At 36.9% G+C, this 21,588-nt stretch overlaps 1 protein-coding gene across 1 annotated transcript in view; it reads left to right on the top strand.

The window, feature by feature from the left end:
* LOC128231673 (protein hobbit-like) overlaps positions 1-19,563 on the top strand; it is a 43,002-nt gene extending 23,439 nt beyond the window's left edge. The window contains exons 29-51 of the mRNA XM_052944733.1: positions 13-109; positions 1,374-1,493; positions 4,134-4,251; positions 4,850-5,191; positions 5,822-5,880; positions 6,013-6,070; positions 6,314-6,490; positions 7,663-7,818; positions 8,021-8,099; positions 8,233-8,402; positions 8,647-8,817; positions 9,077-9,187; positions 12,291-12,380; positions 12,686-12,751; positions 12,927-13,024; positions 13,382-13,462; positions 13,599-14,053; positions 14,264-14,395; positions 14,672-14,802; positions 16,394-16,465; positions 16,837-16,977; positions 17,312-17,422; positions 17,824-19,563. Coding sequence (XP_052800693.1) covers positions 13-109; positions 1,374-1,493; positions 4,134-4,251; positions 4,850-5,191; positions 5,822-5,880; positions 6,013-6,070; positions 6,314-6,490; positions 7,663-7,818; positions 8,021-8,099; positions 8,233-8,402; positions 8,647-8,817; positions 9,077-9,187; positions 12,291-12,380; positions 12,686-12,751; positions 12,927-13,024; positions 13,382-13,462; positions 13,599-14,053; positions 14,264-14,395; positions 14,672-14,802; positions 16,394-16,465; positions 16,837-16,977; positions 17,312-17,422; positions 17,824-17,877 — 3,089 coding nt within the window. The 3' untranslated portion in view covers positions 17,878-19,563. The remainder of the gene's footprint in view (positions 1-12; positions 110-1,373; positions 1,494-4,133; positions 4,252-4,849; positions 5,192-5,821; positions 5,881-6,012; positions 6,071-6,313; positions 6,491-7,662; positions 7,819-8,020; positions 8,100-8,232; positions 8,403-8,646; positions 8,818-9,076; positions 9,188-12,290; positions 12,381-12,685; positions 12,752-12,926; positions 13,025-13,381; positions 13,463-13,598; positions 14,054-14,263; positions 14,396-14,671; positions 14,803-16,393; positions 16,466-16,836; positions 16,978-17,311; positions 17,423-17,823) is intronic.
* Positions 19,564-21,588: the final 2,025 nt, after the last annotated feature.

Raw genomic sequence — 21,588 nt, forward strand, 5'->3', positions numbered from 1 at the left:
TGTATTTTTCAGTGAAGTTCCTATTGAAGGGTGACCTGGACATCTATGCAAGGACTGCATCTAAGTATGACGACTGTAAACTGCTTCATCTCCCCAACCTCAAGTTCTGGTGAGATATAATGATGTAATTTAATTAAGCAACTTGTTCTAACTGAAGAAATGCTCAAGGTTGGCTCTTTTATATTACATGTTTATAGTGTACATGTACTCATATACTCATAAACACTGTTTATGTAGTTGATTAACATTTGTATATTTATTTGCTAAGTGATATGTAGAACTATGTTGTTTTTTAGCTTGACTATTCAAAGAATATGGAGAGCTATACTACTCACCCAAGCGTCGGCATCGGCGTCGGCGTCACACCTTGGTTAAGGTTTTGCATGCAAGCATACATAGGTTAATATCTCGGCAACAACTAGAGGTATTGCATTGAGACTCGATACAATGGTACTCAACCATCCAACCTACTTAATTAACCAAGTTAGATAACTCTAGTTTGCATTTGATGTAAAATAACTGCCCTTTATTATTCGACTTAGAAATTTTGGTTAAGGTTTTGCGTGTAAGCACACAAAGGTTAATATCTCAACAACTACTTGAGGTATTGCATTAAGACATTATACAATGATACTCAACCATCCAACCTACTTAATTAAGTTAGATAACTCTAGTTTGCATTAAATTCAAATAATGGCCCCTTTTTTGACATAGAAATTCTGGTTAAGGTTTTGCATTTAACCACTTTTAAGTCAATACCTCAGCAAATACATCATGTATTGCATTGAAACTTTACACACAGGCTCCCAACCATTTAACCTTCTTCTTTAATCAAGTAAGATAACTCATTCTGTCATATTTTATAATTTTTGCCCATTTATTATGCGACTTGAGGTATTCTGGTGAAGGTCTTGCATGTAAGCACACATAGGATAATATCTCAGCAACTACTTGATGTATCGCATTGAGACTTTATAAAATGGTATTCAACCACCCAACGTAATTGAATAACCAAGTTGAACTGTATTTTGCAAATAATGGCCCTTTATTATTAGACTTTAAAGTTCTGGTTAAATTTTTTCATGTAACCACATTTATGTTATTATCTCAGCACATCATGTATTGCATTGAAATCTAATCTAACAGTGATTCCATGCATGTTTCGCCAAAACTTTTCAATCCTTACACTGAAATGCGGCAGAATAGTCAAGCGCGCTGTCTCTGTGACAGCTCTTGTTTTTATTGTTGGTAACTCACAGTACTAGGTATGTTGTTACTGAAATATTAAATGTGAAACACATGTGAGTGAAGTTTAATAAAATGGAAATTTTTATCATCATGGGACATGTATTTTCTGATTCTCTCAAACTCAGTGCAAAGATAGACTGGTTATCCCTTGGAGACCCAAATGACCACCACCTGGTGATGCCGTGTGCCCCGGACAAGGTGCCAGACTATTCACTTGAGGAACATGACTCATACAGGGCTTTCAGGTGAGCCTTTGAACAGTCACTAAAATGCTCAAGTAAAATCTCAATCCCAACTTGTATTACCACATAAAACCTATGATTCAAATCTTGTATATTTTTAGCTCTACAGGCCAAAGGCCAGAAGAGCTTATGCGATGGTAATGTGTACGTAGTATGTGCGTCCGTGTGTCTGTAAACAATTCCTTGTTAACATGATACAGCCTTCAGTTTTGATTGTATCTTGCTGAAACTTGTACAGTATCTAGATATCCATTAGAGCTTGGTTCCTTTCGAAAACCAGATCTGCCTATGCATGCCTAGATTATGGGCCTTGATAGTATAAAAAAATGCTATTGTGTAAACAATTGCTTGTTAACACGATACAGTCTTCAGTTTTGATTGTATCTCAATGAAACTTGTACAGTATTTGGATATCCATTAGAGCTCGGTTCCTTTCGAAAACCAGATAGATCTGCCCATGCATGCCTGAATTATGGGCCTTGAAATGATTAGATTATGGGTTTGATAGTATAAAAAAATGCTATTGTGTTAAAAATGCTTGTGAACATGATACAGTCTTCAGTTTTGATTGTATCTCGATGAAACTTGTACAGTATTCAGATATCCATAAGAGGTTGGTTTTTTTCGAACACAGTGATGTTGACCACACAAACCCAGCCTGTAGAGCATATGCCCTTTTGGGCCTCTTGTTACACTTCTTCAAGATGTATTTTTGAAAAGAAATGTTTGAATTCCGAAGATTATTCTGGAGTAAAAAATTGACATTAATAATTGTTAAAAAACTATGAGCTGTGGAATAATTTTGCTTTGAAATCTTGAAGTTTTTAATCAACATGTTCCAGTAGAAAATGTACTTTTAAAAAGTATAAAAACATGTATATGCTGTTGAATAACTTTTGATGTTATGTGGTAAAATGAAATGAGATTGAGATTTGACTTAAGTATTTTTATGCCCCCGAAGGTGGGCATATTAAAATCGCACCGTCCGTCCGTCCGTCCGTCCGTCCGGCTCTATAACTTTCCCTTGTATGGACAGATTTTAAAATAACTTGCCACATGTGTTCCACATACCAACACGACGTGTGGCGTGCAAGACTCGTGTCCCTACCTCAAAGGTCAAGGTCACACTTAGTGTTTATTCACAATGGAGTGCTGCATATAAGGACATAGAGTATAGGTTGTCGTGTCCGGGCTGTAACTTTCTCTTGTATGGACAGATTTTAAAATAACTTGCCACATGTGTTCCACATACCAAGACGACGTGTCGCGTGCAAGACCCGTGTCCCTACCTTAAAGGTCAAGGTCACACTTAGTGTTTATTTACAATGGAGTGCTGCATATAAGGACATAGAGTATAGGTTGTCGTGTCCGGGCTGTAACTTCCCCTTGTATGGACAGATTTTAAAATAACTTGCCACATGTGTTCCACATACCAAGACGACGTGTCGCGTGCAAGACCCGTGTCCCTACCTCAAAGGTCAAGGTCACACTAAGTGTTTATTCACAATGGAGTGCTGCATATAAGGACATAGAGTATAGGTTGTCGTGTCTGGGCTGTAACTTTCCCTTGTATGGACAGATTTTACAATAACTTGCCATATGTGTTCCACATACCAAGACGGCGTGTCGCGTGCAAGACCCGTGTCCCTACCTCAAAGGTCAAGGTCACACTTAGTGTTTATTTACAATGGAGTGCTGCATATAAGGACATAGAGTATAGGTTGTCGTGTCCAGGCTGTAACTTTCTCTTGTATGGACAGATTTTAAAATAACTTGCCACATGTGTTCCACATACCAAGACGACGTGTCGCGTGCAAGACCCGTGTCCCTGCCTCAAAGGTCAAGGTCGCACATAGTGTTTATTCACAATGGAGTGCTGCATATAAGGACATAGAGTATAGGTTGTCGTGTCCGGGCTGTAACTTTCCCTTGTATGGACAGATTTTAAAATAACCTGCCACATGTGTTCCACATACCAAGACGACGTGTCGCGTGCAAGACCCGTTTCCCTACCTCAAAGGTCAAGGTCACACTTAGTGTTTATTCACAATGGAGTGCTGCATATAAGGACATAGAGTTTAGGTTGTCGTGTCTGGGCTGTTACTTTCCCTTGTATGGACAGATTTTAAAATCACTTGCTACATGTGTTCCACATACCAAGACGACGTGTCGTGTGCAAGACCCATGTCCATACCTCTAAGGTGAAAGATACACTAAGTGTTTATTCACAAGAGAATTCTGAACATAAGGACATAACAGTGTAGGTTGTCAAGTATGGGTGGTATTTTTTTATGTTCAGAGGCAATTTAAAATAACTTGCCATATGTATTTGACACTTAAAGGCAAGATCAACTTTTCTTGTACTGACCTTGTTCGTAGGTCCATGTCACATTCGGGGGCATTCGTCACATACTCTGACAGCTCTTGTTTTATTCTTGTACAAGTACTTTAAAATGATTTCCTTGCCATACATTGTTATACTGAATTAATTTCAATGTATATTTGTGTTTGCTGAGAGGTACATGTAGCTTTTATAACAGCAAGCATTTTCAAAAACATGATTTTATGTCTTAAAAAGCAAGCCTTGTTTATTTGTATTTAATGTTTCTTACTTTTCTATCATGCGTCATTGTGTTATTTCAGATCTCAAAACCTGAACTTGAGCATCTCGTTAGAGACATCTCGCAGGAGAGATCCGCGGGGCGGGAAACCAATTGGACTCTTCTACGCTAGCACTCTCAGGTTCATGGAGAAGATTGGGGTAGGTTGAAAATATTTTCTCATAGTCTTCTATATTAATAAAGGATTTGCTTATCTAGCCAAGTACATGTAAAGTGCGTGGTTACGTTGGAATTTACTAAAAAGATTTTGTACATTGTTAACTTAGGAATTGAAAGTTGTAAATGTAGTGGTGAATTTTAATCTTTTTGTATAGAACAAAAGTGTAATGCACTTGTACACAATTAATGCAACACACATAGTAATGATGGAATTTTTGTTTTGCATACCTTTTGTCAGTTTCTATTAGCTCACGTAGATTCCGTATCCACAGGCTCCGATGCATGTGCCCTTGTTCTCTTGACCCCCTTTTCTCTCCTGGACATGATGTTAAAGGGTCAAAGTATTTTCAATATGCAACGTTAATACTATGATTTCTGGAGTGGCCGTTCCTTTGAAATTTGAAAGGAAAAGGAATCTCGTGAGACAAACACACTAATTCTTGTGAGATGTAAACGCATGGTTAAGGATATCCAAGTGCCTTTGAAACAGTGTTGAGATACCCGAAGCTATTTGTAAGGCAAATAACTGAAAATATTTCTATTAGAAAAATAATTGTTATTCTATGCTGTTATCCCCAGCTGTGCCTGGCTAGTGTCACACGGCCAGTGAGGCGTGGGAAGATGTTTGACAATACGAAGATTCGCAAGCCTACACTGAGTCGCCATTACAAGTATGCCCAGATGTCTGTCAACTTCCACCAGTTTGACGTCCACTACTGGATGTCCTTCTCCCGCCAGCATGGAGCCAAGTTTTCCACCAATTCCTTCGTGCTAGAATTGCGGAATGAGCTGACGCTGCGGCCAGTAGAGGATGGGTTGATACACCGGCCAAGCGCTGACTGGAGTGTGATATACCTTAACTGTCTCCTCTCTGGCACCAAGACATGGCTGTGCAGCTCTCAAGTCCGACACCAGGACGAGGTACAGGGATACGTGTTAGAGTTTTTATGTCTCATATGTGATGTGAAGTTTGATTAAAATTTAATTGATGTGCATTTCAAATATCAATAACTCTTGACAATTTGCACTCAAATGGTTCAAACATTTCTTTTATTTGAAGCATTATTGGAAGGTAAAAACTGAATTTAGATCATTTGAAATACTTGTACATTTTATGTGATGGATATATTTAAAGCTGCACTCTCTCAGATTGACCGTTTTGACAACCTTATTTTTTTGTATTGGAAGGAACCAGATGTTGCATAAATGATTGTATTCTGGTGATATAAGATGAAGCCTGCTGATAAAAGATCAGATCTCAGTTTTTAATATTTACGCTGGAAAATTGATGTTTTGTGACTAAAAGCTTACGAATGCTTTAAAAAAAAAATGAAATTTGGCAGTTTTCCAAACGATTGAGATCTGTTCTATTGTGTGTTATCCTATATGACTGATATGAAAACACTGATGCCAAAATCAGCTGATTCTGAGACAAAAAATTAAAAAATTGTCAAATCGTTCAATTTGTGCGAGTGCAGCTTCATTACTTGCACATTGCATTGAAATATAAAGGTGACTGTACATAAATTATACAATGTTTAAACATTTCAGCTGGACATGTCAACTGCAGGCCGGCCTGTCATGGAAAGCTTCTTCCTCAGTGTTTCCAAGTAAGATACTTCTGTTGAATTGTGATCTTACTATACAAAGTAGTTGCAAATTCTATTCAGGAAACATACGTCAAATCTCTGCATTCAATTTTACTTGTTAATCATTCTATTACTATATTTCTTCAATAACAGGGTTTCATACCAAAGGTCATCAACAGATAAAAGTGAAATCCCTGACCTTCAAGCCACAGTAGGTGCTTAAATGTTTTCCTTTAATGTTTAATACACTTACATTATGGTAATTTTGTATCAAACAATTAATGTTTAAATTGTGTTTGAACATTTCTTTGAATGTGTTTCTGCTTTGTAGCTTATAATTGTCACAAACAGCTTTGAAAAGAAATATGTTAAAATACTAATGTAAATTTATATTTCCTTTTAAATATGTTCCTTATAACTTACTCTTGCCTACATATTGTATAACTTTACACAGAAGACCCCCACCCACAACCTGCAGGTGTATGACATGCGGGGCTTGTGGAACAAGGAGAACCGTACCGTGCTCATTGGGCTCTACGACAGCTACATGAAAGCCCAGTCGCTCAAGCGGAACCTCTCAGCTGAGGCCCTCAAAGGATTCAAGATCGAGGGTAGTGGAAGTGCATCTAATGTAAGGAACATTGAAATATAGGTATTCAAAAATAGAATCTAGATTGAATTTTTAACCATTTGATTCAAAATTTTGTTAATTTTTAGCTCTACTGGCCAAAGGCCAGAAGAGCTTATGCGATGGTAATGTGTACGTAGTATGTGCATCCGTGCAGTCGTGCGTCCGTGCGGTCGTGCTTCTGTAAACAATTGATTGTGAACACGATACAGTCTTCAGTTTTGATTGTATCTCGATGAAACTTGTACAGTATCTAGGTATTAGAGCTCGGTTCCTTTCGAAAACCAGCAAGATCCGCCCATGAATGCCTAGATTATGGGCCATGAAAGTTTTAAAGATATGCTTTCTATTTTTAGCCAGGTCTGCATGAGCAAATTCTATTTTTAGCCAAGTTTACATGTACATGTAAATTCAAGTCTAGAGTTAAGGGAGACAATTTGCAAGTCTAGGATTTTGAGAGACAATTTGCTTTTTGCTTCTGCAGTTGATTTTGTGAATTACTCTGCCTTGTTCTTGTTGAAAGCCCAAAGGCCGTTTTTTAGCTTGAAGTTCTGTAGTTTGCGCATTCATCTTAACAAAATTGGTTGTGAATGTTTAAGTTATGCACCTGGTGTCATTACTGGCCACACCCAGGGTTCACAGGTTTGGTAAACATAAATCTGGACAGGTTTGAAAATCTTTTTGTGTGTTCGTGCATCCATCTCAGCACAATTGATTGTGAATGTTTGTTTAAATTGATCAATGTTGTCCTAGGATGCCCTTGACTTTGACCTTTTGACCAACTTTTTTTAACTTTTAAAACTATAGAAATTTTTACTATGAGTACAGTTTTGAAAGCATTTTTTTTTTGTCAGATGACTTTTACTTGGCACATATTAAAATAGTTCATGCAACTAATCTGCTTACAATACTTTCTGGGCTCAGATGTTGAACATGCTACGTTTTCAGGTAACCCAAACACAAAACATAAACTATATGTCTGTTGCCTTTTACCCATACATACATGCTCTGGATTGATATGACCACAAAAGCCATGCCAGTAGAGCATAGGCCCTTTTGGGCCTCTTGTTTAAATTTTGTTTCTTTAAGGAAAGATCAAGAGAAATAGGCGAAAATGTTTGTGAAGTATTGATTTTAAAGTTTCTTTTAAAGAGATTATCTTATCATACTTGCAGGCAAAGTTTCCCCAACGTGGGTCAAACCTGCACCTGGATGAGATGGAAGTTGCCACGCCCAGCCCCTCCAGCAAGATGCAGGCCGGACACGCCCACTCCATGCTCATGAAACTAGTTGCAGAGTCTGATAGCAAGTCTGTAGCCTTTACTGAGGAGGTACATCTATGATTTAAGTCTATTCCAGACTCATTGGAATATAAAACTAAATTAATTATTACATTTTTAGTGACAAATGCTGTATAAGTACTGAAAGAATATTTAATAGTGTTCTAGATTGTAGACAGTGATTAGTTAGTCAGGAAATATGTTAATACTTATGACAATATCATTTACATTTACTTTAATCTTCTATCTGTAGCCATCCAGTACAAACATGGACCAGCTCCAGGGTGTAGCTGCCTGTCAGGGAGACGACATTGTGCAGAAAAACTGGCTTAGTGAGTAAAAAATTTGTTTGCCTAGTTGAAAGATGTTCTTTAAATAAAACTACAATTTTACAAACTAAACCCTATGATAACAATATACAGTGTATACCATGTGCATGTATGTACATTGTTTTGTATTTTACAGTTGAGTTGCACAACAGCCAGATCTTTGTGAAGGGTTGTGAGACGCAGGGGTTTTTGATTGTGAGTGCGGCAAAGGCCAAGGTGCTCTCATGCAGCCACATGCCTGTCTGGGTGCGTGACAACCAGCTCCGCAGTAAAGACACATGGTCAGGATCGTTGGATTGCATGCAGGTGGGTGTAAATTATTTTCACTTCAGCGTAAAGCTTGTTTCCAAGGTATCATTATTTTCAGTTACGAATAAGTACATTTGCCCTCTAACATTTATTCATATTCTGAGAACTCCAGCTGCTTTTTTTTTTATAAAATATTCAGTCTATATACCATTTTTTACAGTTAATAGACAATCATGGTAAATGTTATAGATATTTTAATGCAAATATTTGAAAGCTGAAATTAATATACATGTATTTCCAGTACTATGCTACAGTTGACCCTGGCCCAGAGTTTACAGATGACACAATCCCATGGTTGTCAAAAGCTCATGTGGAGGACCGCTCTGAGCCAGATCCAACCAGTCTGCAGGAGATGGCAGGCAGCGGCCACAGTGTGGGCGGCATCATCAACACATGTTATGCAGGGGCACATGTGAGTATGGGACCAGACTGTGTTAGTTAACAGCTCTATACACTTAGCTGGTCAAGAAAGTGGAATTATACTTATAACTTATAATAAGGATGACTTTATTCACTGGTTGTCCATGGAAATGAAAATTGTGAAAAACAGCTGATCAAATTTTGTACAGATGTATCATATTCAGATTTAAATGTTTATGCCAACACCAGTAGACTGGAATAGTTAGAAACCCATTGCATTAAATGTAATAATTCCTGAAACTCTATTTCAGAAGTCCAAGTCCATCCAGATGCAGAGGATCATCTCCCGGTGCAAGTGCCAGTTTTTCTACGTGAACTACGGGGAGGCAGACCCACTGTTGCTTCAGGAGGTTCCCCCACCGGTACGGCATTGGCATTCATTGTCATTATAAATTATGGGTAAAACTAGTATTCAATTTTACTATAAGAGGTTCCCCAACGGTTAAAGGGAAAACTAGCATTCATTGTCATTGAAGCGGGTTCCCCCACAGGTAGAGGGAAAACTTGCATTCATTGTCATTATAAGAGGTTTCCCCAACCGGTAAAGGGAAATCTAGCATTGTCATTGAAGCGGGTTTCCCCACAGGTAGAGGGAGAACTAGCATTCATTGTCATTATAAGGGTATCCCTGCCTGTAAAGGGAAAACTAGCATTCCTTGTCATTATAAGGGGTTCCCCACTGGTAAAGGGAAAACTAGCATTCATTGTCATTAGAAGGGGTTCCCCCACTGGTAGGGGCAATACTAGCATTCATTGTCATTATAAGGGGTTCCCCCACTGGTAGGGAAAATACTAGCATTCATTGTCATTATAAGGGGTTCCCCCACTGGTAGGGGCAATACTAGCATTCATTGTCATTAGAAGGGGTTCCCCCACTGGTAGGGGCAATACTAGCATTCATTGTCATTATAAGGGGTTCCCCAGTGGTAAAGGGAAAATACTAGCATTCATTGTCATTATAAGGGGTTCCCCCACTGGTAGGGAAAATACTAGCATTCATTGCCATTATAAGGGGTTCCCCCACTGGTAGGGAAAATACTAGCATTCATTGTCATTAGAATGGGTTCCCCCACTGGTAGGGGCAATACTAGCATTCATTGTCATTATAAGGGGTTCCCCCACTGGTAGGGGCAATACTAGCATTCATTGTCATTATAAGGGGTTCCCCCAACCGGTAAAGGGAAATCTAGCATTGTCATTGAAGCGGGTTTCCCCACAGGTAGAGGGAGAACTAGCATTCATTGTCATTATAAGGGGTTCCCTGCCTGTAAAGGGAAAACTAGCATTCATTGTCATTATAAGGGGTTCCCCACTGGTAAAGGGAAAACTAGCATTCATTGTCATTAGAAGGGGTTCCCCCACTGGTAGGGGCAATACTAGCATTCATTGTCATTATAAGGGGTTCCCCCACTGGTAGGGAAAATACTAGCATTCATTGTCATTATAAGGGGTTCCCCCACTGGTAGGGGCAATACTAGCATTCATTGTCATTATAAGAGGTTTCCCCATCCGGTAAAGGGAAATCTAGCATTGTCATTGAAGCGGGTTTCCCCACAGGTAGAGGGAGAACTAGCATTCATTGTCATTATAAGGGGTTCCCTGCCTGTAAAGGGAAAACTAGCATTCATTGTCATTAGAAGGGGTTCCCCCACTGGTAGGGGCAATACTAGCATTCATTGCCATTATAAGGGGTTCCCCCACTGGTAGGGAAAATACTAGCATTCATTGCCATTATAAGGGGTTCCCCCACTGGTAGGGAAAATACTAACATTCATTGTCATTATAAGGGGTTCCCCCACTGGTAGGGGCAATACTAGCATTCATTGTCATTAGAAGGGGTTCCCCCACTGGTAGGGGCAATACTAGCATTCATTGTCATTATAAGGGGTTCCCCCACTGGTAGGGAAAATACTAGCATTCATTGCCATTATAAGGGGTTCCCCCACTGGTAGGGAAAATACTAGCATTCATTGTCATTATAAGGGGTTCCCCCACTGGTAGGGGCAATACTAGCATTCATTGCCATTATAAGGGGTTCCCCAGTGGTAAAGGGAAAACTAGCATTCATTGTCATTAGAATGGGTTCCCCCACTGGTAGGGGCAATACTAGCATTCATTGTCATTATAAGGGGTTCCCCCACTGGTAGGGAAAATACTAGCATTCATTGTCATTAGAAGGGTTCCCCCACTGGTAGGGAAAATACTAGCATTCATTGTCATTATAAGGGGTTCCCCCACTGGTAGGGAAAATACTAGCATTCATTGTCATTAGAAGGGGTTCCCCCACTGGTAGGGAAAATACTAGCATTCATTGTCATTATAAGGGGTTCCCCCACTGGTAGGGGCAATACTAGCATTCATTGCCATTATAAGGGGTTCCCCAGTGGTAAAGGGAAAACTAGCATTCAAACTAGCATTCATTGTCATTAGAATGGGTTCCCCCACTGGTAGGGGCAATACTAGCATTCATTGTCATTATAAGGGGTTCCCCCACTGGTAGGGAAAATACTAGCATTCATTGTCATTATAAGGGGTTCCCCCACTGGTAGGGAAAATACTAGCATTCATTGTCATTATAAGGGGTTCCCCAGTGGTAAAGAAAACTAGCATTCATTGTCATTATAGGGGGTCCCCCACAGGTAGAGGGAAAACTAGCATTCATTGTCATTATAGGGGGTCCCCCACAGGTAGAGGGAAAACTAGCATTCATTGTCATTATAAGGGGTTCCCCAATCAGTACAGGTAGAACTAGCATAAAATGATAGCAGACTTTATGTTTGAAAATTAATGAACATACGTATTGTGTTTCTTTCAACATAGGTGTTTTTTAGCTATTTGATGGACAATTTTGTCATTATCTGAATGATCAGTTTTATTTTGCAGATGCCCTCTAATAAACACCCTGTCAGTCCATCTGTCTGTCTATCGGTTCTCACATATCAATCTTTGTTGGCTACTTTCCAATAACTCCCCATTATAAAAATATACTCAACAAGACCTAACTAACCCTAAGCAACAAGTGCTACCTAACAAATGTATGTTCTATATGGAAAGAAATAATTAGTATCAATACATACCCATTTGTGTGTGTGGACATCTGTCTGTCTTTTTTTGTTTTGTTAATAACTCAGCAGCTGTTCAAGATATCAGATTGATTATTTTCTTTGCCCTAAGAAATTATGACCATTTCTATGGTTTTGTTAATAACTAATAAATAATCAGTCATTCAAGATAAGTTCAAACTTTCGTTTCTAAAACATCACAGAAAAAATAGCTCTTTTGTGACAAGTTATGTAACTTATGCTTATATATTGTCACATTTATGGCCCTTTGTATAGAAATTATAACATTTTTATGGTATTGTATATAAAGTTCAAATTTTCCTTACCTGCTCACAGTAAGTATTATTCCTTATTGTAATCAATAGTTTAACGAAAGTGTATTGTTATTTTACCAAATTTTCAGCCATCAGATGATGCTGACATGATGCAGAGAGATGAGGGCGTTGACACGCTGACACTGCTTCACCATGATCTTAATGTCTGTACAAACCATGTAAGTACATCCCTATATACATGTCAAGTAAACAACATCTCATACATGTATATAACTAAGGCTGCAACAATACACCAGAAAACATATTGTTATATATTGCAGTATGCAGAGCCCATATTTCAATATATTGTACAATGAGTACAAGGTATTCAAGACCCTTCGTCATAAAATTCATACTTTAAAATTAATCATTAAATGAATGTAGAATGAGCTGTTAAACAGGGTACGTTCATGTATTACAATTATTTTTTTCATCAAAGGTTGAACATATTGATTATGAATAATTAACCTCTGTCATCTTTCAGCTGCAGCATGACATGATCATCGACATTGTGAACAACCTTTTACTGCATGTAGAACTGAAGAAAAAGGTAGTAGAATTATGACAGTATATATTTTTTTTAGGGAAACACAAGTTTAATTATAAAAATGATTTATATTATCATGGTTTTCAGTCTGTAACTAAGTTTAAAAATTATTGGTACTTATGTAAGCTACTCAGTATATACAATCTACAGGCACTGTAACTGCTATTTGTTACTGTAGGAGGTGACAGAGAAGTTACAGAGCATGAGGTTCCAGCTACAGCTCTCCCGAGTGGAGGATCAAAAGACTCCTATCCTCTCTCTGCAGGAGAGTGTCAGGTAAAGTGTTATGCAACTTACATGTTTAAACATGTGAGGCAGTCTAGCAGTCACTCTTGTGGTATCTCTCTAGTTTAACCAGGTTCTTCAGAGAGAAGGACTGAAACAAACCCACTTTCTCGCAGCAGGAGAGTGTACGTTAGTGTAGAGTGTAGGGAATTGCAGCATACCTGTATCAACATGCCATGTAACTAATCACTTGTGGCAGCTCTTGTTTATTCAGGTTCCATATTATGTTTGGTACTAGTTGATGGATCAAAAGAAATGTTCATAATCCATTTAAATACCTGTATACCATTCAATATTAGAAAGACCCAATTGAATCATTTATAAATAATTGAACTGAATGTGTTTCAGGCAGCACAGTGAGAGGTACCGGTTCTATGAGAAGGAGCTGTTTCTTGTGCTCAAGGCCCTTGAAGAGGAGGAAAATGAAAAGTATGAAACACTCAAATTCTTTTCTGATTATTTTGTAATATATCCCACAAATAATATGTTGCCCTCATCATTATCAACATACTTTGTAAATTACAACAGTATTCTACATATAGAGCTGTGTGTGTGTATATTCCAGTTACCTTGAAGAGTTGAAGGAAGACCAGGAGACGCTGCAGATGCGGCTGCGACAGTGCAAGGACAAGATGACCATGCTTAACGAGGAACTGTCCATCCGCATCAGCTGCTTCAAGGAGAGCCAGCTGCAGGGTCAGGCTTCCACACAGAAGGCCCAGACCCAGCAGGCGTACGTCATACGCAGGAACGAGGTCTGCTTCAAGTTCGCCCAGTGGAGGCTCACAGAGCCAGACGGTCAGGTCGGGATTTCAGATCTGGCCTTGAGGAACTTTGTGTACACGAAGGTGAACAGGGACAATGATACATGGAGCCACCAGGTGGAGCTTGGCTGGGTCAAGGTCACCAACCTTCTGCCCAATACAATCTACAAGGATGTGATAGTGCCGCGGGAACTGCCGAGTGGGGATGACAACAGGAGAATGACACTCAGGGTGCTGTGTACAGAGAGGCCTCCTGGTAAGTATAAACAATTATGCAAAGTGAAAGTAGAAAGATGTTTTTATAGTACAAAATAGGTAAAATGAAAAGTTTTTTTTCATTAATCTGGTTGATTATTTATGAGAATTGCCTGTTTAGAGCCTGTTAAGTGCTGTAAACACAAAATTATCATCGTTTTTGATGAAGTAAGTTCTATATTTAACCCACTTCTCTTCCCTCGTTATACAGTTGGTGGTATAGCGGTGAAAGAACACTTTGAGGTGAACCTAGTGCCCCTGCAGATTCAGATGACCCACCAGTACTTCAAAAAGATCATGGAGTTCTTCTTCCCAGACAAGGACATAGACAAGGAGGATGCAGGTACTGAAGACGCTGCTGTTGCAGGATTTAACAATTTAATTTCAAGCTAGAGTAACTACAAAAAATAACCCCAAACAGTGAATTTTCCTTTTTCTTTTGTAAAAATAAAATGCAGAAATTATGACAAATTTGCCCAAACAATTAATGAACATTAAAACGATTATATTCATATTGGTGAGTATCAATCATACACTGTTTATCGTTGAACATGTGATTAATATGATATATATGCTAGAAAATAATTGGACTACAAATTAGAAGTATTATTACCAACAGATGATGACATGGATGGGGCGAGTTCAAGCAAATCATTTACTCGTTCGGACAAGAGAGCGTCCCAGCGAAGCAGTAAGGAGCTGAAACGTTCACCGTCCATCACAGCTACTGACGACATTGACAAGATGAAGGTACATGTACACTGAAGTATGGATGTTTATTTTTTGCATGAAAGCAATAACATGATTTAAGGTATTTAAGTTCTCATAATTATTACAATAACACTTTTACCTTTAAAAGACAATGCCCAACACCTCATATTGTGAAAGAAATTACTCTGAGAGGATGGTTCTGTTAGCACTGAAATCTTCTTTAATTTCTTAGTAACTAGCTATGTGACTTTGTAACAAATCTTTGTGCAATTCTACTATCTATTACTATTTTGTGTATCATATCAGCGAAAGCCCTCAGTTAATTCATTGCGTCGAAATGCTTCATACGTGGGACTAGATAGCGTGTGGTACATCAAAACAATGAAGGTTTGACATCACCCAAAATGTAATGAATGAACAACTGTAACATAATAATGACCCAACTTCACTCAAATACCTGCGCATGCTAACAAGTGAAAAATATTGATTCTTCATTTGATTATGAAAATGCTGTTTCACTTTATTTTATGTGTTAACGATTTTTTAAGTTTAAAAACATCACAATTAAAGTTTCCCACTCATATGACCATTAAATCACAAACATATGTATACATGTATACACAGCATGATTTAAAGCATGATAAATGTATGAAATGTAGCTTATGTCTTTCAGTGTACTGTCAGAAGTTCACAAATAATAATTCTAATTACAATTATAAAACTGAGAGTTATAAGAATTATGTCTAATTGCTGAAGGATATATAGTGGAACAGTCAAGTCAGTGCTTTATTTAGTAGTCAATGCACAATTTACAAAACCTGTCTTAGATATTACACCAGCGAAAGTTGGTTAAGGAGGTTTAATGGTATAGATGTCCAGTTCTTAGCCTAGAAGTCATGGGTTCAAGCTCCACCAGGAAAACATTTTCTCCCACCTCAGATAAGTAGATCCAATAATTTAACCATGCTAGATATTCTTATCTTGCCCACGGGCGAAGATAAAATGCCCGTATGGAACTCCTTTTTGAATGGTCACAACATTGTAGCTACCTCCCTTGTTGAAGACTGTCGTCAGTAGCATCAAGGAAATCTTGTCTTATGGTAATATTTAGAATGCTAAATAATTATTTCTCGCTTCAAATGTCACCATAAAACAGTTTTCAAGCACCATTCAAGAAATAATGCTTCATTCTCCTTAGAACTATTTAAAAAGACCGATTTGACTATTAACATTAACTGGATCATTGCGCGCATATCCATGACAACCACGTGCTATCGCATATCCATACGCAATTATTTTCACTAAGCACAAAAGAGTTCCAGCAAAAAATACATTTTTACTTAATTTTGTTTAACTGAGGTGGGAGAAAAAGCATCTACCATAGCCGCTCGTGTAAGATGGGTTCATCCCGACCCTCGCGCATGGTGTTTTGCGAAAACTCGGTAAACCTCGTTTCCGCAAAACACCCTACGCTCGGGTCGGAATGAACCTATCTTACACTCTCGGCCATGAAAGATACTTATACTCATGGCCTGTTTTCTACCCAAGAGAAGACTCGAATGTGATTCTTTAATTTATCATCTTTCATCAAAGATAAACTGAAACAAATATATATATGTTTGTGTTTTAGGAGAGAGCTGCAAACAACAACACTTTCCTGTATATCAAGGTTCCAGAGGTCCAGACACGCTTCTCATATAAGGTAAAGGCATGCATGCTTTTAGTATGAACATTTCTTTTGGTTTTTAAATTTATCAACCGCAATATCTTTTCAATTAATTGTTGCCAATGAATGACTGGACCGGCCAAACAACTTTATGAGTGTTTTTCCAGAATAGATCACTGTGTAGTGATAACCTTGGTTGTCAACATGAACAAATTAACAGGACAAACATGTTTCTGAATTATTTCAATATAAACATGAACCTAATTATATTTCCATAAAATTACAATGGGCATAAGTCTAGCAAGTTCAATACATTTGTTTATATTTACTCTGGCCAACTAAGCAAAATGGATGAGCATAGGCATTTACTTGCGATGGTCTTGTTTAAATCATGTTATATTTTCTAGGGAGAGAAGGAGAAGAATATTATAGATGTACACGACTTCAGCCTGGTGCTGCCCACCCTGGAGTACCACAACTGTATCTGGACATGGTTCGACCTCCTCATGGCCATGAAGAACGACAGCAAGAAAGTCCTTATCTCACAGGTGTGTAAACACTTCGGCGTTCGGACAAATGCATATTGAGCATTATTTAGTCATAGAATTATTTGTTTTAATGTTGATGAATGCCGTAAAAATGGTCAAGAAATATGGGCATATAGCATCTGTGCTGTTTATTTATATTTCTTTACAATTTCATTCTTCTAGAATTTGTAGGAAAACTTGCATCGAGATTGTGTGACATTATCTTCAGATACATTGGTTTAAAATATCTAACATATTTAATTATCCTAGTTAAAAGGACTGGCAAAATCCTGTTCAGATTTAAAATGTTATGATGAAATCAATGCTTACATCGCTCCCATTTCATACATTGCAGGCCATCAAGCAGAAGCTGCACATGCGTACACGTATCGGGGAGGAGGCGCCGGTCACAGATGTTCAGCAGGAGGAAGACAAGGCCAAGATGCTGCTTGGAGCCAAACTACTGGTACCCAGCGCTCCTTAATGACAGTTACACTCATCTGGCATATTTTTTATACCGTGTTATATACATCATCATTTAACTGGTTTCCTCTGGTTTTGTATTAAAACATTTTTATATATGTGTCCTTCTTTGCATGTTAGTGCGCTACTTGGCAATAATGTTTCTTGATTAATTGCTGGCTATCTATATTGCTAATTATGTCATACTAAAGACAAGGATTTATTTTTTATTTATCTTTTACCAATATATCGTAGTTAATAAAATTTTAATATAAAACATAATTTCACCAATAACTGCAGTCAACACTGGTAATTTAGTGTATTCATTTTGGATTACATGTATACTGTTGTGAAAGGATTTTTCTATTGTAATCAGCTTTAAAGGATAAATAATTCTTTTTTCAGACCCCACAAGAAAAGCCTGCTAAGAAGACTTTGTTTGGAAAACTTCAGAAGTAATGGTGGTAACTTCACTAGCGAGAGAGTGTTCAGTGAGCTTACAGATCTCTTGGTGCTTCATAATAGTCTTCAGGAATGCAAAAGCTTACAGTAAATGCATAATCTATCAGGACATAAAGACAAAGGGTACAATGAAATGAAGCTGCTTTTTAAAATAAAAAAAATAAAATAAAAAAAGAGAGAATAGTTTGGTGTATGAGGAAAAAACAAAAGGCATTACTGTAAAATTCTAAAGAGATTCTATGAAGAGTTTGTTTTATGTAAATAATTGCCATGTAACCACTGCTTGTGTTATACATGTATGTGTTAGTCAATAAATTACAGTAACATAATAATTAAGTGCAATAATTTTCTTACATACTTATATGTTATGGGGGTTTGCTATTTTATAATCCTGATAGTGCTTATCATTGTGTGTGTAATTATTTTGTTAACAGTGCTCTCTTATAGATTGGCAACAATATTATTTCAAGGACAATGAAGAGTTCAAGATTTACTATGAATTCAAATATTAAACATAAAAACATGACTTTATTTCAAGAAAACGGTGGAGAGCTACAGCTGAAAAACTCGATTTGGGGATTTATGAATTTGCAACCATATAAAGAAATTACATTTAATTTCAGCTAACTTTGTAAGTTTTTAACAAAGTGCTAAAGTTTACTGTTCAGATTTCTTTTAAAAAAAATTCTGCTATCTACTCTTCTGCTGGTAAATGTTTTCTTGGATACTTTACCTTGGCATAAATATTTATTATTATTTGAGTCAAGTTGCCTGTTAACCTTATCAGCACTGATGGGGTGATTTATTTCAACTATAGCAGGAGCACCTGCAGGATTGTCATGTGATAGCAACAATTTATTGTCAGCTGAACATAACTAATGCAGTTCAAAGTTGAAGACTTCAAAAACAAAAAATGTATTTAATGTAAAATATTTATAGAAAACATTCTTCTAAAAAGTTGCTGTTTGCCAATCTGTGAGTGAGTTTTATGTTTGATATTCCATGATATTTTTTATTATTTTAGCTTCATAGACTCAAAGCTTAAAGGTGCACACTTCCCAAAAAGATCTAACACATTCAATACAAATGTTTAAATATTCCAAAATAGATAAATAAATGTCAAAAGCAATGGTTATTATGGAGGATACCGAGTTTAATTTGAAAGAAATGTGTATAAAACACAGTGTTTCTACTTTATGAGATGATAGTGGATCATAAAAAATCTTTTAGCATTCACCAATCATTTAATATACGGTATTTGCGTTTCTTTCTATTTAATACACGGTTTCAATCTTGTTATCAGTAATTAATGTTTTCTATAAATGCATAATTTAGTAAGAAGTTAAAGGTTTAGCACTCAAAATTTATGTTTGTTATACATGTGTATGTATTGATTTTGAATAAGAGTCTCACTTTAACCTGTATCAAGTTTTGTGTTTTAACATCATACAATAATTTATTTTATAGACTAGCAGATAGCTACTCCGAAAATTTTAAATGTGTGTGTTGTCTATTTATTTTCCCACAGTTTGTAAATATGTGTTCTGATATTTCTATTACCTGGTCCGAAGATATTTCTCTGTTTCTGTGTTAAATTGTTTATTTATTTATTAATTGCATATAAATTTTACCATTAATTTTCAATTGTGCAACTGTCAGATATTAATAAAATTCAATGCAAAATATCTTTGTGGATCATATTTGAATGCTATTTATCCTGTAATAGGCCCGTTTTCTCATATGTCTTTTACTTTAACATATGCCTATGGGGCACCACCCTGGGTTGACGAACATGCCTTAGTGAGCATCACTGAATATTTATCAATGATTAAGGACACAACTGTTGAACAACTTACATGGTGTGGCTTTAAATAGCCATAATTGATGTTTAAGGGCACTGTTAAAAAATATAGTAATTACTGTAAATTTAAATAATTGTCCAGTAACATTAGAAGTAACCGTTGTGTAGCTCATAAATGTGTGCTCTTTATCTCAAATAAAAAAGTCAGATATATAAATTTAAAGTTCTGAAGTGAAATTTCAGGAAATAAGTGCACTTGGAAATATGTGTAGCACTAGGAAATATATATGCCCAAATGCACCTCCAACCATCTAACTGATAAGACTTCCCCATGCCCCAAGACCCACATAGAAATCGGCCTTCACATCACTTTTGGCCAAATGAAGGATTCTTGTTCTATTTTGACCAAAACTACGCCTCTTAGAAAGCATAGTGAAACAAAATTTAATGATGTTTATAAACCATCAGGCCCCTGAGCACAGCTTCTAGTATGTTAGATAGAAACATGCTAGGTTATATAAAAGTGTTTAAAGAAAACAATCCTGTTCCTACACCAGTCCAGTTTAAATTTGTGTGGACAATATTTATGTTGCATGCATAGCAACAGGGATCATGTCTTGTGTCATCATCCCTGTAGTCAAACTTTCACATAAATTATGCTCTCTAATGTAAACATCAAAGTATGTTATCCAATCTTTATTGTACTTTGTAAGAATGTTTATTTTAATACTATCTTGACTGAGTTCAATCAACAGAATGTTCAAGCAATTAAATTTGACCACATTCACTTTGACTGCTCTATAAATTGAGCAGCTGTTTTCCAATCTTGACTACACTGGGTGGCAATGTTTCAGGTGACAGGGGTCAAATCATGATTGTTTTTACACTTTTTCAGCAATTAATGACTATAATACCATTATATTTACTTCTTTAAACATAATTAAGTCACTTCTCATGACAACTAGGATATTTGTAAAGATTTTCATTTCAACTGTTAATAAACTGGGCTGTTTAACATATCAGTAACACCTCGCATGGACAAAATGGGAGCCTTTAGATGGACAGTTTTCTCTTGTGCTATACATGTCTGACCTTCAATTACAATCAAATTATTGCAACCACTTCAGTGCCCTCGGGAGTAAATGGCCTTTTAAAGGGCTGTTGAAAATTGGCAATGATTTTGTGAAAAGAAAAATATATGTCAAATTTTAACTTGTGCATATAAGATATTTGTTGGTTAATACATGTGTCATGATTCACTAAATTCTATCTCATTTGCAACCATTGGATACTCAAAAGTTTATTTCATTAGCTAGAATTGAAATGGGTGTAAACTCGGTTAAAATGGGTGTTAAAGAACCAATTTTCTGGTAAATACCGAAATAAAAGTGGATTTTCTGAAAAGAAACAATTCCGTTCTGTAAAAGATTCAAAGTGATTCAACTCATTGATTTAAGACCAAAGCAAACATTTCTCGTTTATCTATGAAGAATGAACTGTAGTGGAAAACATAGAAGTCCAACTGCTCATACACTTATTTCAAACACTTTCACAGATGATCAGGAATTATGTGCAGATGTTTGTTAAGAATTTGTGCTGCAAACATTTTATTGAGAAATATGGCCCTTTATTTTTTCACTAACATAGTGAAATAATTTTGTGTGTTGAACTCTTCATACCCATTTTGAAGGATTCACTTTAACCTTTAGATGATAAGGCATCATGTGCAGTAAACAAGTCTTTTTCCTGCTAACATTTTACAAGATTTATGGCCCTTGGTTTATTTTGTCTTGATGAATCAAAAGAAAAGTGTGTGTCAAATGCTCATTCACATTTTCAGGGATGATAACTGACCAAAAACTCAAATCCTGTAAAAATTAGTTTGAATATAAGGGATTCAGGCCATA

This window comes from Mya arenaria, chromosome 4 (assembly GCF_026914265.1).
Source record: "Mya arenaria isolate MELC-2E11 chromosome 4, ASM2691426v1".
Taxonomy (NCBI): domain Eukaryota; kingdom Metazoa; phylum Mollusca; class Bivalvia; order Myida; family Myidae; genus Mya; species Mya arenaria.